The sequence below is a fragment of the Mastacembelus armatus genome, chromosome 16, assembly GCF_900324485.2.
Source record: "Mastacembelus armatus chromosome 16, fMasArm1.2, whole genome shotgun sequence".
NCBI lineage: Eukaryota > Metazoa > Chordata > Actinopteri > Synbranchiformes > Mastacembelidae > Mastacembelus > Mastacembelus armatus.
In genome coordinates, this window is record NC_046648.1 from 6,161,417 (window position 1) to 6,180,191 (window position 18,775).

Sequence of the window (18,775 nt, forward strand, 5' to 3'; positions counted from 1 at the left end):
TTCATGTTGCCATTAATCCTGAGGTGGTGAATAGCGCCCTTACCTTTCACCTGAAAACATATCTACATCTGAACAGACACAGTGAGGCACCCTTGCACCCCTCAAGAGAGTGCAGAAGCTGCCCTAAAGGGTTAATGTCGGTAGAGGGAGATGATGGATGTTGTAGCATGTGATTTGATCTGTCAAATAGAAATGTTGGTGCTTGTTTTGATCTTTTATTCAGTGCATTTGAGGGCAATGCAGCAAGCCAGAATAAAATTTTATCATACTGAATTGATGGTGGTAAATCAAAATGGTTGTAATAGGACTTTGTAAAACCATGCTGTTAAATCAAGTTAAAATACTGTGCTTGTTCGAGTTGCTCTTGAACCTGGCTACCTCCACCTACAAATGATCATCTATCAAATATTGGCTAAGCTACTAAGGTTTGATCTAAATGCCTGGGTTTTCCTTTATTTTTTACTCTGTGATGTGCAGAGTAAGATTAGAAGACTTTATGTACCTGTGTTGTTTTGATTCCTATTGAAATAAATATATATAATAGAATTATCATAGTTCACTTACTAGTTTTTTTCCCCACAGCTTTTGACTACATTTCAGTCTCCCCTGGCAGACACTACTCTGGTAACATTCAAATGGATTTGTGATTTTCTATCTTCGTGTTTTAGAATAGTTAGTAGTTTTCTTTTCTTTTTTTTTTTTTACGTCTTTAGGCCTTAAACATAATGCAAATTTGCATAATCTGCAAAGGGATGTCATTACAGGATTGCTTGATTATATGAATCAAAAAGGCCAAAACAGCTTGGTTTTAGATTGGCTTCAGCATAATCCTATAGACATCTTTTGGCCTGAAAATCACAGAATCAGTGCTTATGTTAGTCTTAATACACGAAAAAGCTCCACCTTTTTAAATCCTATTGGCTGAGATATTGATCAAAACAGTCAACAGTAACGATACTCCTTTCGCAATAGTGCAATATAATGTGAACAATCTGTTGGACAAAACAAAAAATCTCATTTAATCAGTGAGGCCTTCTCTCCCCTTGGGTCACCCCCCCCCCCATCACTGTCTCTCTATGATCGTCTTTACTGGCCGGTGAGGCCACTGTTGAATTCTTAAGCAGATCACACTGATAATTGTATTTCATATTTCATAACTGTCAGTTGTGCGAAGGCTGCCAGTGTGTCCAGGAGGTATTTGTGTCTCTTTATGTCCTCCACACACCTTCCTTCTCTCACCCCCCCCCCCCCACTTTGTCCAACCCCCCAATCACCAGGGATGTGCCTACTGTCTCGGGCCTCGAATTACTCAATCAGGAGGACACATTTACGGATGACACCTTTATTACAATTAATCAGGGGAACTTGATTAAGAAAGTTATTCCTCCCCTTCAATGAGACTTACACAAGTAGTGCTGCTGCATATTGTAATTTATGTCCCACTGAGCTCTCGCGCCGCTGATAGACAGAAACAGCGACAGATTGCCAGCCATACTGAGACACGTGTGGACGTTTGCATGTGCCTGTCTGTGAGGGTGGGTAAGCGGGTGCATGCAACCCCCTCACATCTACATATCCAGAAATACATGCACGGCCTCAAACAAACATTTCCCCCTACCATTCTGTCATGCACAACTCAGGTTTCGCAAAGAGTTTAATAAATGACTTTAATTGGCTGTAGAGCTGTGCTCGCTGAAGGAGGCTTGAATATTCCATTTCCCTTTCTTCTTGTCTTTTTCTTTCACTCTCCCTCTCTTTAGTACACATACACACACATTTCTGAATGAAGCCATCTCTTTACCTTTACTCACAGTTCCTGGGTCTGCTGTGGCTAATTAGTTGAGTGGGGTTTTAGGTTTGGTAATTAGGCAGAGGTAGGAGTGATGGGGGCTTGGGGAGCTGGGGAGTTGAGGGGGTCTGACTGACTTGCAGAGAAAGAAACTGGACTATCTGGATCCTGGCAGCACCAAGCAGCCAGTCAGTGTCCCTAAGGCGCCTGGAGGTAGACTACCATCCCACACTATGAGGGTGATGTCTTTGTTATGTGCCACATGTTCCAGTGAGGGGAGACAGTGGAAAAAGAGGGTTTAGAGAAAAAAAAAAGAGGCAGAGAGAGAGAGACCTCTGAGAATTTAACTACCCAGAATGTCAACGTGCAACAATGAAAACCAGCAGTGTGCTGTTGCCTTGGATTGGAAATTTAAAATGGATTGGAGCTACAAAAAGTTGTTTTTTTAACTAGTAATGTTAATGATGTTAACATTTGCTGAGCAACAGCCACTGCGGCCACAGGTGACAATTACAGAAAAACTGTATTTGCTTAAATACAGTGAAACAACAGCACAAACAGAAGAGTCAGCAAAATGACTGCTGATCATACCAGATCATATAAGGCTGTAGCTGCAGAAGTGTGTTCAGCTGAAAAAGAGCAGGTTTCAATTTGGATGAGTTCAGCTTTTCATTTGGAAAAATGCTGAAAAGAAAAATGGTTAATATATTTTTACTTTAAGGTACACTGCCACTGATATCAACATACCTCAGAAAACCATCAGTTGTGTTCTCTTCTGAAAGATGAAAGCAGCACCTTCACCCTGTTCTTTAATAGCCGGTTCTATACAAGCAGTTTGAATGTATGTATTACACTCTGTGTACTCCATGTAAGTCATCTACATTTCAATCAGGTTAAAAAGGGTACACACAGTTTACTCTCCATTACGTCCATGTTCATAACAATTTTAATGTAATTGGTATATTAATGAACCTTTCTGCGGAGCAACACGACACTAACTCTTGACTAAAATGAGACACTTGGCCATAATTCCTCAAATTCTGAAATATTTTTCGCAGGATCACCATCAAACCAAAGACTGTTAATGCTGGATGTACATTGTAATGTTTTGTTTATGTACCACAGTTTCAGGCTGCTTCCATACGTTGCCAGTTAGCAACGTCCAAATGCAACACAATCCAATTAAATAAAGAGTGTTGTCTCTCCAGGTTCCTGTGTTCTCTAATTGGGGCTGTGACTGCTCACTAATCAGCGGAGGTACAGGTAGGCCCAGGAGGATGCTGAGACGAGGCCTCTCCTGCTAATTGAAGAGATGCTAAACCTGGCCTCCTCCTTGCCGTGCCTCGTAGATGCACACAGCACTCAAGCATGCTTCACCGAAACATGTGCAACATGTGCATCCATGTGCATCATCACCTTTGCACCTTCTGTGTGGCTGGCATGTAAAAGCTTGCTTTTTCATCATAACAACTGAGCAAACAGAGGTGGCTGCAATAATTTAATGATCTGTTTGTCCTGCTGGTCAGATAAATTCAGTGCATTTCACATTGATTAGATCTCTGCTTAAATTACAGTCTTGTAACAAAGTTGCAAAATTATCTTATACTACCATGAAATTTTAAATCTCATGGATGGCAAATGCCATCTGCCATTAGAGATTCTACATCATATGCATCTACTGTGGCAAGCTATTAATAAAATTGACATAATCATAATATCCGTACCCATAGAATTAGTAAACAGAAGCATATTTAAAAAGGGCAAGGAAAAATAACTAAAACACGTGCTGATGGGAACAAAATGAACAAAACTATTTTTATCTGTATTAACTAGTAAAATATAATTAAATGCACATGTAGCCATTAATCACATATTCTTCTTAGAAGATTAAAACAGTATAAACTGTTATTACAACATGGTACAGGTCTGAAAATCAATGTGCAGCAAATCAGTGTGCTATCTTTTAAAAAGGCCAGTCTATGATAAACACTTTTGAGTGTTTGCTCTGACTTCCTCTGCTACAGGTTCAAAACAGACTTGGTCTGGTGTGTTTCTGGTTTCCTGCACCGTCTGGTGAAGGTAGCAGCTTTGCATGCTGAGGTCACACCTGTAACGTATTTCACACTGGGCTATATTTTGAGTGGCCACCTGGATGAGGAAATAACATGTTCACAGTGCATGAAGACTGCAGCCCTCCCTGCCAGGTAGGAACAGGTGTTTGTTTTAGATGACATTAATACAACATGGACTGCTTCAACACAGCTCATGTCTATTCCTTGGTGTTTTTAAGTAATGAGGTAACTAAGGAAAGTTTAATAATGTGAGATCTTGGTAAGGCTTCTGATATTTTGTTTGACAATGATCATCTGTGGGTTTTATGTAGAAATTATCTGCCTGTGACTCAACTTCTAAAAGGTCTGTTACTTGGTGCACCCCCCCTGTTTTTTGGTTTCAAAACTAAATTAAATACAGAAAAATGGAAATGAAAAAATATGTCAAAGGGCATTTTACAATACATTCACTATGAGCCATTTTTTTTACTCACAGTCGAGAAAAGTAATGGCATTTTCTAGTCCAACTCCTGGTTAGCTGGACTAATTTTTTTTATTATGTGCAGCTTCAGGGCATGTGAATGAAAAGATTGATTGTGTGAATGCTGTTTCTGTCAGCCACAAACAGGCAATGAAATACCAAGCACACCTGGAGCAGCACTCACTTTTGACAAGCACATACCAATATAAGCCCCTATTAGAAAAACAATGAAGTCTATCATAAAACATTTATGGTAGATAAAGTGCCTGAGAGCGCTAAAAGCAAGCACATTATGGCAGTAGGTCTAAAGTTTTTTCAGAGGTGGACTTGTACCAGAGGCACACAAGGTTAGGAATAGCTGCAAAAAAATATTTTCTGGGTTAAAACAAAGACTTCTGTTTGAGTTTTAATTTGAATGTATTTGCAATATTATCATCAATAAACAGTTAATTTTCAGGTATAATTTATATTATATTCACTCGTTCAAAATGGAGATGACGTAACATAAATTATAATCAATTGTGTTTAAATGCACAAAGTATGCTGACAGAAAATAAGGTTGCTAATTAAATTTATTTATGAACACCTCGTCCAGTTTAACTTTTAATGCCATAACAATTATCTTACAAAAATAAAGAACCTAACCTTTATTTTAAATGATTTCAAACCTGACTCAGTTTACTGTTTTATCAGTCATTTGAGTTGAAGTGTGATTCATTTTTGCTTTGCCAATCAGTTAAATCACAGCTTACTATAACTAACAGAGGGTGGTGCTACTTCCACCACAACCTTGCCCAGGTTTTTCCCAGCATACATGTAGTCCACTGCCCGGAAGACTGATTCCAAGCCTACAAACCTCCCCTCCTGTGCCAGATCACCATAATCCACCTCACACACTAGTTTCCCCTCGGCAAACATCTGCATCATGCTACTCAAAGCCTCCCTGTAGTCACTCAGGAAGTGAGGCAGGAAAAAACCCCGAATGCTAGCAGACTTCTGGAGCAGCTTGACTGGTAGGGTTCCCCCTCTGAAGGGTGGGATCCCTGATGCTGTCTGGTACCCTGAGATGAAGCCAATCACAATCAACCGACCTTTATTTGCCAAACTGTTCACTGCAAGTTCTAAGATGCTGCCTCCGACTGATTCATAAACCACATCTATGCCTTGTGGGTACTCTTTTCTCATCATTTTGGCCAGGTCTTCTGAGGTGTAGTTGATCGGCCTATCGCAGCCAAGGGATTTAAGGAAGCCAGCTTTCTCATTGGAGGAACAGGTCCCGATCACATGGCAACCGGCCTGTTTGGCAAATTGCACAGCAAACTGTCCGGTCCCTCCTGCAGCCGCCGTGACCAGGACCGTCTCACCTTTGGCCAGGTCACCCAGACGTTTCATCGCGATGTAGGCTGTGGCACCGCTGACCAGCAGGGTGAGGAACTCTGGCTTCACTGTGGGGACAGGCACACACTCCTTGGCTGGCACCACCGTGTACTCGGCAAACGCACCACTCCCGAAGTAAGCCACAGTGTCCCCGACGGTGTAACGGGAGCTGGAGCTGAGTCCAAGGCCAACAACCTCACCGATACCCTCAAAACCTGCATCAAAGGGAGGCTTCACTGAGGGGTCATAGCGGCCTGCAGAGTAATTAATGTCCGAGGCATTGATGCCCACAAAACTGAAATACAAACAGAGAAAACAACAATTGTGAGAATATAAAACTATAGCATTATTAACTGGTGAGCTAAACGCAAAGATAGGATTATTGATGGCTTTCCTATTTCCTGAATTCCTGTCTGAAGGTCACGACTTCAGCTTCCTTCTCTAGACACGCCTGCACGGGACACAAACACTGGTTTGTTTTGGCAATGATTCCCCTTTTTCTTGAAGAGAACAGTCCTGCGCTGACAGGGAAAGGCTTGTATCACAAAACACATTGCATGATGTCATGATTCATTGTCTTCAGAGACACCCACAACAAACTGCACTTTTAAAAATCTCAGATAGTTGCTTCTTGCCTCAACACGAAGATGGCTGTTTTCATCTTACTGTGGTAATATACAGGAAACAAATATGTGAGAAAGGAATGCATAAATAAATCATTTACTGTCTTTTAGAGCAGCACACATGCTGTGCCTCATTACTCTGCATGTCACACGTGTACTTTGAGCTGGTGGATAATGCCTCTGTGGTTTATAAATGGTCAGGATGATATAACAAAACACCTTGATCTGACTCCTTTCCATCTATGGAATCAGCTTCCTCACAGAGAAATACCTTGTTATCATCAAAGGTACAACTATTTCAATGTGCACGACTTAAAACACTGAGCTATGAGTACACAATGAAATATAAGCTCTCAAACACTTTTGAAACTGATAACATAGTATAGATGATCTTTATTATATACAGAGTCATCTACACACTTGTAACATCCCTCAATAATCACACTCAAAATAATCACTTTGAATAATCACTAAATGAAATGTTACGGTTTCACAGCCTTTACCGTTTTAAAGTAAATGTGCAAATCAAATGTATATAAACGATTCACCTTTGGGTTTATTCAGACAGTGTAGAGATTTGGGTCAAGTATTCCTGGTGGTTCAGTCAGAAAAACAACATACATTGCAACTCGTGTCATTTATTTCCACACCTGTCTTTCATGTGGAGGTTGTGTATTTCTACACATTTATCTGACTATATTTAAGTAGCATTCAAAAGTGTACACGTGTATTAAATGTGATGAAGAGCACTCAGTGAGGATTTACTCCATGCTGAAAACGATGTGCTTCATCAGTAACGACTAACTGGGAAAAAAAAAGTTTCATTCCTTCCTCGTGAATAATCCGCCTCTTTCATTGCAGCCATGATCTTTTCACTTATCAATGTCTCACTTTGAGATATCTCATTTAACACTTTCAGATTTGACGTTTCACTGAGACTCCACTAATGCTGTGCAAAACGATGAGCGTTTCTCAGTTTGCACCACAATTACACAAACAGAAATATTTACTTTCTCTGTCATGTTAATATGTTAAAACATATTCCCAGACCCTGTGACTGTGACGCCTCACTAACACAGGCTACACAACAGCAACTCATCCCTCACTGACTTACAAGGTGGTAAGACACTAAATGCAGTATGTTTTACACTCACTATGGTGGAAAACTGCATTAAATAGGACCAGAAACCCTGAGGTGTGTTTGTTTTAACAAATAAAATCAGCATGGAAAGAGACGCTCTTGTAGATAAAAACTGGGGAAATGACCAACAACCAAAAATCCTTTACAAATTAAAAGAAGAGTAGTAGCATTAAATTAAACACTTCTGTCTTCTATAGCAGTCAGGCTCTGCACAGGTGTATTTACTGACATCAGTTGGGTTTACTCTGCCCTAACTGTGAATACACTGCTGGGCTCTGCAGCTGTAAAAGAGAGAAATGATGCTGCAAATCCCGCGCCATGTAACACTGCATCTCCTTCTCCATCATCTCCATGTCTCCATGTCTCGATGCCAGCTACGCCACACACACACACACACACACACACACACACACACACACGACTTTGTGTTTGCAGGGTGGTGACGTAGAGAGAGACAGGACAGAGAGAGAGAGAGATGCCGAGATGGATTGATAGACAAATGCAGAGAGGGCGGAACTTGGATTTACAGTACAGCGCTTATTCCTCACGTATTTTTGCCATCTTGTAATGATGATGATGATCGCAGGTGCTGGACTTGGGTAAATCGAGGTAAGCGGAGCCCTTTTTACAACTTCTCAACAAAACAGTGCTCGATTGACATCAACTAATGGTTCGCAAATAGACACTTGGCACGCACTGGATCCTCTAATGCTGTTGTGGACGCGCTACGAGAAAACAGTAGTAGCCTGTCGATTTATGTTCAGTTTTCAAAAACAACAACTTACCGATTTCTCACGAGTAAGTCCGTGTCTCCGGGTGTCGGCACCGCAGCGGTTTGTACAGAAACGGCCTCTCGGAAATTAGGGCTAAGCTTAGTGACGACCAGCTTTTTCATACTGCTCGGTATGGAGGACCCTTTAAAATCCATGAAGTGCGCTGAGTAGGACATGTCTATGATGAAGCGCCGCGCAAACGTATGAACTCCTGAAAGTGCGTCGGTGCCTCTGCGCCCTCCGCCAATGGCCGAAACCGCTCTCCTGCCGACTCTCACCCACAGCAGGCTGGACATGGCTCCGAAATGTGACAAAGTTCACGGGCAACTTGACGTGATTCGGCGGCAGTGATAAGCTGGACTGCTATTAGCCTGCGCTACGGGCTTTCTCTCTGTACATGCACAGCACGCAGGCCAGGCCGTGCCGGGCAGTACCGGGCCAAACGGGCGTCTAAAACCAAATAGAAAGCACGACTCTCGGTTAGTTAAGCAAAAACAAGGAGAAGAACGGAATCGAGTAATTAGGATTAAAACGCTGCACTGGTGCAGCCTGGGAAGTAGCACAGCAGCGCCCCAGACTTGTCGTCGGAGTCCCTCCCCTTCCCGGACACAACACTCACTTCCTAGTAAGGTGAAACAAATCAAACCTCATCTCCCAACATATCCACAGCCCTTTCCCTGTCTGACAACACCGACCCCGACGGATCCTCTCAGACACCCACAAACCCCAAACACACTCATGTAACCAATACCTGCGTTTTGCACAAACGCGCCTGCGTTTAATTCGTATTTACACTTTGTGTGCGCTGTTGCAGAAACATGTTTTTACCCGCATGTTACACCTGTAACCAAAACATGGATCAGCAATTTGTGAAGGCGTGTTGTTTGCATTCCATCCTGATGACACGTTTCATTTAGCAGTGTTGTCATTTATTGTCATGACTGTCGTTTTTTAGAAGCATCTACGTGACATTATTGACCACTGAACCCCCCCCTCCCCAGCGGGAGTCGAACCCCTCACCAGTGCAATCTGAGTGCCCTCTTTCAGAAGCTAAGGATAAGGCACAAGTTGTGAAAACCTTGTTGTGGTTTGCGAGTCGTGTTCAGATAAGTTTGGTTTTAGTTCATCCCCCGTTAAGTTCGGGAAAGATCCTTTCTGTTGTCGGAGGTTTGGGATTTTTAAAGCGCAGGGAGAAGGAGAGAGAGAGAGAGAGAGAGAGAGAAAGAGAGAGAGAGGAGAAAACAAGACAATTAAAAAGATTGACAGGTAGGCTCCTCTGTCAGGGGTGACGCTTGTGGAGAGGGGAGGAGTAAAAATGTAGCAGGAAAAGCCACTCGATGCGTCTGTCTATCAGTTGAGACTGTCTGAAACAGCTTCTGGATCCTCCGCGTTTCCATTTTTTCTTTTTTGGGAGACCTCGGATCAGTCCCTGGAGTTTTTCCTCCTCTTTTTCGCTTTTTCAAGAGACAGATATTTCAGTCCGTGATGATCTGATCTGTTGTTCGTGAAGCTTGGATGCGCCTGCGTCTTGTTTGTTTCCCCTCTCTCTCAAGTGATATCCTCTCCACCGCATCAACCACCCTTTCCCAAAAAAAGCGACTCCGTCCAAGATGCGGTGAGATGAGCGGTGGAAATCATTTCCACGACTCTTAAAGCGTAAGTAAGAGAAAAAAACCTGCTCGTCTCATTTATTTTTTCAATGAAAGAAAAAGAGAGAAAGAGGGGAGGGAGGGAAAAGTCTCCGCCGGACTGGTGAGGCTGAATCCGGGCTGAGGTGGCGTGGTGGTGACGGGACTGACATTAACCCATCTAATGCCTGTCTTGTCTGTTTTCTCCTCTCCCCCTTTTCTCTTCCAGGTCTCTGGAAAAAGAAGAGACGGAAACACACGGATACATTACTTATCCGAGCTGTGCGGTGCGCGCACACGGGACTTATTTGTTTGGTTACCGCCCGACTTTATTTATTTTTTAGTTTTGGTGTGCGTAAAAGGCACCGCGAACTATCGTCCCCCTCCAAACAGTACTGGAGATTAGGGGATTTTTTTCAAGGGGGGAGCGAACTGAAAACTTGGTTTTCAAGGTGTTTGCCTCTGCTTCGGTTTTCGCCCTGCAACCAGAAAGATGAAGGAAGATGATTTTTGATGGACATGAATGTGTCAGGAGCTGGCCGAATCCCTTCGTAAATTTTTAGCTTGTTCTCGCTGAAGCCGATCCAGCTTTAAAGCCCCAAAAAGAGCAGCCAGTTTAAAAAGAAGACTGACATTTTCAGCTACGAGATCAAAATCTCCTGCCCCGAAAACGGGATGATTTTTAAAAACTGATAGACTTTGTTTGTTATTCCTGCATGAGAAACACCGTGGAACGTGACGGTCACTATGCCGAGGAGAAAGCAGCAAGAGCCGCGGCGATCAGCAGGTATAACCCGCCCCTCCATTACCACCATTTCCTACCCCAGTAGCCAAGTAGTTTTTATTTACAAGTGTCCAGTGAAAATATCTTCTTTCACGCCGTATTATCTAGTTGTGCTGCACACTGCGATTTGTTTTACAACTCAGATTGTTCTGTTGTTAACACATAAGCTCACCTCCTGACCCACGGTTGTTTAAAAATGTGTTCAATTGCACAAATGACGCACATATTTGCTCAATGCCACTTTTGAGATTTTTTTTTATCCTCTTTTGCCAGGAAAGTTCTCTTAAGAATGGTGAGATAAACTAAATGGCATGCTATGGGGGATAAAAGGGAGCTTTTAAGGTTCAAGAGTGAGTAATGATGAATAATTGACTGGGAAAAAGGGGGGAGAAAACTGGTGAGAGCCGTTTTTTCCCTTTCTTTCTATTTTATTAGAGGATTGCCATCCTTGATTTGATGGGTGATTGATCGCCTGTCAGGTGGCAGTCTTTGATCTGTTCATCCCTGATAAACATCAATAAATCCCTCCATGAAGACAGGCATGCCTCTGGTAGGTCTAGCCACTGAAACACACAACCCTCCTGTTGTCTCAACCAGAAACAGAAAAGCAAAGAAAAAAAAAAAAAAAAAGTTGTGAATCATGGTGGAAAATCACCTCGTTTTATTTTGGATGAACATACTAAAAGCAGATGAAGGGATGGTGTTTGTGTTGGAATAGTTGCAGCAAAAATCCCCTAGCCCCAACACTCCATTTAAATCAGGCATATGGGTCCCTTTGTGTATCTTTTATTCTTACAGATAAATGTTGGGTTTTGTGCTTTCCCAGCCAAATTCACCCCACATTCACCGTCAGAATCAGTCCAGCAATGAAATCAATATCCGCTGCTGGAGGGGAGTATAATCTTTACTATGTGACCAACTGATATAACCAGGTGTTGGCCGAGGACCGACAAGGTTGACTTCTAGTGATTTGGATTTGGACTCCCCCTTTTTCCTCTCGTCTCCCTGCAGCCTTTAAACAAATGTAAATGAGTGACAGGGGTTTCTACCTCTGTGCTAATGAGGCCGAGCCTTTGAAGTTAGGCATTAACAACTGGAGTGAACAAAAGACAGTTACAGAATTTTAAAGAGATTTTGAAATATGAGGTGCAAAGCGGGTCGAACAGGAGGGCCAGCCGACGAAGACTTTGAACTCAGCAGGTTTTATCATTTTAAGCAGGGAGCTGGTGATGATGGTGGTGGTGATGAGGATGAGGATGTGAAGGAGTGTAGGATGGAGAACATTCAACCGGTGCTCGCTGTCGACTTCTGCCTTTCTGCCCCCCCAGGGTTTCTAAGCAAGGCAGTGTTCACATGATTTCTGGCCCACACTGCGAAGCAAAGATTCAAATTTAAATATTCATTGTACTTTTCCGAGTGTGTGTGTGTGTGTGTGTTTGTGTGTGTGTTGTTTTGGCAAAATACCCCTGTGGAAGAGGTTGGCCACAGTGGGAGCAAAGTGACTCCCATTATGTTTCTGCATAGAGATGGAGGCATGAAAACATGACATCACTGTGACCCCATTCCTCCCTTCTCTCACCACACACACACACACACACACAGTTTCTATCTCTCACATGCACACATTGATCTGTTACACCGTCCACTGAAAGCTCAAGCACGCCATGGGTTGTAATGGTCAATCCCAGCTTGGCAGACGGGATGTTTTCCATTCTTCCATGAACATGGTTAGAGATAATTCTCTCCACGCTCCCAGCAGCAACATATACCTAACACACACACACACTCCTACGATCTCACACACACAGGGGTAGCTTGATGCTCCGCTGGGAGCTGGTACTGACCTGTGGCTTCGTCCCTGTGCTGCTGCTCAGAAAGGAAATTGCTCATGGTGGGCCCAAGCATGGAAATCAGCAGTCAGACAATTAAAACAACAACAGCAGACTTGTCTGGACACGTTGCTCACTTTGTATCTTTTTTTTTTTTTTTTTTTTTTGGTAGAATATTATTTGTTGTGTTTTATTTTAGTTTCTCAAGGCTAAATCCTGCGTAATATTATCCCATAATAGAAATAGCAAGTTTTAAACCTGGATTTCTTTGAGTTTGCAATAAGTTGAATAAATTTAAGGGAACAAACTAACTTTTTTAATTGTTTAGTTTCAACAAATTAAAAATAAAATCTTAAACTTTAAATTACTGATTTATTACTTTTTGCAGTAAAATATTGCAGTTCCACAGATATATATTTTTAAACAGTATCCTTTTTTTACTAAATATTGTATCATCTTCTCAGTATCACTAGTAATGTTGAAACTTGTGTGTGTGTGTGCGTGTGTGTGTGTGTGTGTGTGTGAGAGAGAGAGAGAGAGAGAGAGAGAGAGAGAGAGAGAGAGAGAGTGTGTGATCTGCATAAATTGCCCAAATATGAGATAAAATTTTCTACAGACATAACACTCATAACACACACATAACAGAAAATTCAAGCTTGGGAATCCAAATTAGATAACCAGGATGGAAAGAAACTTTTTAAAAAAACTGCATCAGCAAGTGTGTGTATATATTCATTTGTTTCTCTATGCGTGGATACATGCTTCGGTGTGAGTGTTATTACACCTCTAGCATTACCTTGTTGTCAAATGACGAGGTAATGCTTTAAGGATTTTAAAGGTGACCAGGACGCTAGAGAAACATGAGAACAATTAAAAGACAGGAGGGAGTGATGATGTCTGTCATCCAGGGCAGGCTTAGGTAGTCTTACAGGAGGAAGACTAGGAGGAAGAGCAGATAACACAGTCGCTCTTATTTTTGTGGAGCACAATAGTTAATTATAAGACAGTGTGTGTGTGTGTTGTGTGTGTGTGTGTGTGTGTGTGTGCCTGTCTACAGAGGGGGGGGGGGGGTGTAAGGTTGCTTCCCGTTGGCTTCATTAGAGAGAGCCCTAATTATCTGCGGAGCTGATGGATTTGTGACAGGCCCTAACGATTAATGCTGACAAATTCAGTAAGGTGTCAAGTCCGCAGCTGCCTTGATGTAATCAAGTTGATATTATACAGTCCCCATAGCCCCTAGTGCAGCACCAACTCAATTTGCCTGTGCAGGTGACAAATGGACTTTGCTACCTGACTAATCACGTCAGGAGACAATGCCAGTTAATGACCTCAGTAAGCCCCCGCCACCCCCCATCTCCACTGCTCTTATAACCTCGTAATAAGCAAGCCAGACCAGCTACAGCCCACCGCAACCTTTCCTTCTGTTCTTTTTATTTCCCATCATCAAAATCCTTTGTTTTCTTTTCGAGCCATTTCAATTATCTGGTGTCGAAGCAGCAGTACATTTCTAAAGTTTCTTCTCGTTTTCAGCTGGAATGTGAGGGTGGAAATTTTTTAACTGTTGCAAAGAAAAAAAAGATTTATTTATTTATTTTTCTTATTAATGACGAGACTCAGTCCAGCTCTAACCACTTAATGTATCAGCACTCCGAAGTAAAATCGCAGGAATCATTTTTAAAATCTAGACAGGCCGTTAAAGTTTTTGCACTTTTACATGTGTTACAGTCCTGTTAGTAAATCACCACCTCATCATAACACAGTCTCCATGTACTTTGGCTAAACGTCCTCCCAACTCTCTGCTGTATCCGCCTTGCTGAAGGCCTCCGGTTTATTCCGAGCTGGAGAATCACAGTGCCCAGGGATTAATGATTTTGCATGCCCAGGGTAGCTAAGATTACACAGCGACCTTTGTGCTTTTACTTGACGATGCTGTTATGTGATATTCTCCCCTCAAAATAATCAGTATGCTGAGATTTATATGCCCCCCCCCCCTCTATCTACAGTGGTGTCCTGAGGAGTACAGCAGCCTCAAGGTGTTTTTTCCCACTTTTACTGTTGCTGGATTTGAATAACACCCTCTTTTCTTAGAGTGAGAATAGTCTTGTTTTAATGAAAAGTTGATTTCCAGCAAAGGAGGTACTGTCTTTGGTCTGAATGTTGGAGCAGCCTATAACATCAGATGGCTTAAAGGCTCCGCAGCTTCTGGGAAATGTAAAGTTTATGTTAGAATTTCATGAAAAGTGTGTGTATATTTGTGTGTGGGTGTGAGAGAGGAAATGGGAGGGCGATAGAGATGAAGAGCATGCGTGCGTGTCTGTGTGTGTTTTTGCAGCTTAGCACTAACTGGTCTTAGTTTTCCTGGAATGAATAACTTGAACGAGTGTAATGGTAACCACGTCATGTTAGTCATCCTCCTTAAGCAGGGCCTGCCTTCGGATGCCTTCTCTGTTGCACCACAGGAGCAAGAAAACAGCCGTTAACAGCAGCTTCACATATTTCTCACTTCTGTTATATCTGTTCACTATTCAGAGTCAAAAAAGGGATATCAGGCAGAGCAGAAAAGCGTATTGATCCACTGCAGCCTATTTTATGTTCCCCTTTTTGGTTGTGCTGTATGTTTCCTGGGCGTTCTCTTTAGCGCATGTGTTTGGCGGTAGGACTCGGCTAGAGGTTACGCTAATTGGAGCTCCGGTGTCATTAGCAGGTGGGATTGATCGACCTCGTCGATAGCCACTTCTGCTCCTGTGCCACCCTCCGAAACTAATAGTTAAATTTACATCTGGAATTGGAGCCAGTCAAAGGTCAAACTCGCTCTTCTAATGCCTCGATTCACTACAGGTGCCCCTGGTGTTTGTGTGTGTGTTTGTTTCTGTGTGTGTGGGGGGTATTGGTTTCTTTGTTACATGCATTGGTTAAATTTATTATCCCTGTAAAATGTTCTTTTACACAACAATTGTTAGTTACATTCTCACTATCAAAACAGATCATCATCAAAGTTTTTAGCATTAATTATCAGCGATTAACTATAATCAACTGGAAGCTGATAAGGTTTGAGCAGCACGTGTGAAGCTTTTCCTATTTAAGGACATATTTCACACCGTAATGTTAACGCATGTCTTTGTCTTTTGCTCTTTGTTTCTTACCGATTCTTTCCGGGGCATTCTGAAAAAAGGTTGCCCTCAGGGTACACTACTACCATCGCTAGCAGCGTGTTGCTGTTGCTGCAAGTTAAACACACACACACACACTCAACCATAAACACAGACAGTGAGACTGACAGACAGACACACACCTACACCTAATACTTAAGTGCAGCCAGCATGTCTCTGTGGGAGGTCATAATGGAGGTGGCTTAGTATGATGGGAAATCATATCATTAAAGCAGCCAGATGTGCTTTGTTGCCTGCCTTGCAGCACATAAAACAGCAGCAAGTCATGGGATCCAAAAAGAAAAAAATCCAAGTCTGAGAAAATCAAGTCTGAAACAGATAGAAAGCAGCCCTCTGGGACTGGGCTGACAAGCAGTCTTACTCCTGACTGCCATAGAAAAACAATTTCCCCCCAAATAAAGAATTTTTGTTCTCATTTTTCAATGTTGCAGCAGCATAACAAACTCGGTTTTTTTTTAACTTTCGTGAAATTCACATTGGACTCAAACGGTTGATAAACACTGTACTGTTGCTTTTGTCAGTCCATTGTTAAGTGTGCTTAATTACTATGTAATATTTGTGTTGTGCTGAGTAATTACATTTTGTTAAGGCTCCACAGCGGAGATGTAAAGCTTAAAAGATCATTATTGAGAATTTGTTGATAGTTTGTGTTTTCTGTTTTTCCTCTGGCACATAATTTTAGACATGAGGAAGATAAGAGGGGAAGCGTTCAAGAGAAGTAGTCATGCAACATTTAAGGCGCAAAAATTGACATCTCAAATTTTCTTAAGTAAAGTATTACATTTGCCGAGGGTAAATTTGCTCTCTTGATCAGTGCCGTGCCTCCTCGAGAGGCTATGGAAAAGGCTGCTGGAGCCAAATTTAACATGTTACTACTATCAATAAAAGATGAGCAATTACAGAATATTTTGTCTAATAAGTATTTGAATTCCTCGGCGCAGGAAAAAAAAACATGTAGCTTACCCACTCATTACATCAGTTAGCAGGGGGAGTGAGAGGCAGCTCTTTGATGCCAACAAACAAACAAGACAAACGAGATGGGCCCACTACAGAAGAGCAAAAGCCCTATCCAGGGACACCCAACCCCTGCGCACTCCTCCTTTACTCCAGCTCATCTTCTTCTATGTCTCTCTACCTCTCTCTCTCTCTCCGACTTTTTCATGTACCTCTTATCTCTCCTCTCATTCCTCGGCACTCCCTCTCCCTTTATTTCTTGCTCTTTTCCCCCTTTCTAGCATGTTTCTCATCTCACATCCCCCTCTCTTCTAAATAAATACACGTTTTTTGCCACTCAAAAGCAACAAGAAAAGAGAGAGAAGTGCTGGTGGAGAAAGGAGTGGAGGAGGAGTGTGAGATGGGGTAAATGACAAACGGGGATGAAATATTTTCTTTCTTTTTAAAACCGCACTCCTTTTTTTCCCGTTGGTTGTACCTCATCATACAAAGTAAGGTGAAGATCGTCTGGGAAATGAAAAGCTGAAAGGGAAACAAATGAAAAGGAGTGAAAGAGTTTAACTGTGCATTCTTGATTTTTTTTTTTTTTTCCTAGAGCTGCTATTCACCAGATACTGAATCATGTCAACGTGGTCTGCATACATATGTCAGTATAATGAAATAGACCTTTTTTGGCATTATTTGTACTGTCAGTTCATTAACTGAATATAATGGAGAGTAATCTGTAAAAAGGATGTTTGATGATGGTGGTGGGCACCAATGTTTAGTCCAGCAGCATCAAAGAAAGTGGTGCTAGTGGGTGGCATGGTGGTGGGATAGAGTTAGATGGTGGGTGGGAGGGTGGGGTGGCATTTCGGATGGGTATTAGAGTTGACAGATGAACGGGACGATGGACAAATTCTCCCGCAACAGCTGTGACTGGCGCCATTATCCTGACAGGTGTCAATTAAGAATTACTGCCCGGCCGGCCGAATACCCCTCCCAACTCGCACACAAGTCCCTTCATCTCTACAGCAACCCCATACCAGCCCCCTCTCCCCACCACACCCCTTGTCCAGCTGTCGGCGTGCGAAAGGAAATAACGCTTTCTCCTTGTCAGTGTTGTCACAGGCCCCGCAGTCCGGTTCTCTCCCCACTTTGGAGCGGCAGCCAACACTAATTGATCAATAGCTCAGAGTAGTAGTGATCATGGTGCTATGTCTGTAGGTGGGCAGTTGGGTGTGAGGGTGTCCAGCTTTGTCCATTTATATCTGTACCAGCTGTGATCCGCTGTTGGTGGCCTGCTCTTCTCTCAAGCAACAAAACCTTGACAGAAAGATGCAATGACATAGGCACCTGAAAACATTGCTTTAAATTCAGCACAAGACGCTTCCATCGGACTGTATAAAATAACTCTGCGCCGTAAGGATTTAACCATATTTGCAGGTTAAAAACAGCCTTTAATTACGATCCCAGTGTTTGGTGTGTTTTGCAAAGCGGGCGCTGTAGATTAACCTAGATGCTGCTTCTCTTGATCTTCTTTTACTCACCCTGTTGATTTACACAGAGCTGCATTTATTCCACATTGCAAAGTGGGGAGTTGAGGTCAATGAGTGAGAAAATGAACAGTTGCCATCGCACATCCCAAAGGCTGTCTTCCAGTAAACCCCCTGACTGACAACACATTCTGGGGTCGGCAGTCAGGCTTCCTGCTTTGCAGTGGAAAAAAAAGGGAAATTCAAGCGGTGTGTTTTTTCTATTTACCATGTCTTCAGATTTTAGGGGTTTTAATCAGTGCTGTAGCATGCAGTTCATTTTCTCTTTAATTGTTAAAGTGTAATAGTAAAGATTATACGTCTAGACCAGGATTCATTTGGCCAAAGTGCTGACAGAGAGAGAGACATAAGGTTTAGTGATACATTTTCTGTAATATACCATTATTTCTAATTAAGTACCTGTAATTTGCCCTCACATGCACATGCATTCTACGAATTTTAAAGTTATTATATGTTCGTGTTCCACACTGTTGACACTGTCTAGTTATTACTCGGCTTCTGTAATAAATGCAGTTTTCAGTGCTGGTGTAGAATAAACATGAGACGCTTCAATCGGTGGAAGGAGGAAGCAAAAACAGCAATGTGAAGAAGCAACATGAGAGTCAGCGCGGAAGACTCCCCAGGAATACACAGATGGATT

At 42.3% G+C, this 18,775-nt stretch overlaps 2 protein-coding genes across 3 annotated transcripts in view; one reads left to right on the top strand and one right to left on the bottom strand.

The window, feature by feature from the left end:
- Positions 1–4,148: 4,148 nt before the first annotated feature.
- On the bottom strand, positions 4,149–8,827 carry LOC113122160 (prostaglandin reductase 3). The gene is made up of 2 exons (XM_026293245.1): positions 8,248–8,827; positions 4,149–5,993 (listed from the first exon to the last, which is right to left on the bottom strand). Exons 1-2 carry the CDS (start codon positions 8,529–8,531, stop codon positions 5,063–5,065), a joined length of 1,215 nt encoding a protein of 404 aa, XP_026149030.1. The 5' UTR covers positions 8,532–8,827; the 3' UTR covers positions 4,149–5,062.
- LOC113122158 (teashirt homolog 1) overlaps positions 7,926–18,775 on the top strand; it is a 34,821-nt gene continuing 23,971 nt past the window's right edge. The window contains exons 1-2 of one of the 2 annotated variants that reach the window (XM_026293244.2): positions 7,926–8,071; positions 10,093–10,650. In XM_026293244.2, the coding sequence (XP_026149029.1) occupies positions 10,611–10,650 (40 nt within the window). In that variant the 5' untranslated portion in view covers positions 7,926–8,071; positions 10,093–10,610. Of the gene's footprint in view, positions 8,072–9,569; positions 9,892–10,092; positions 10,651–18,775 lie in introns of those variants that run through there. The other variant, XM_026293243.2, reaches the window with a different exon arrangement.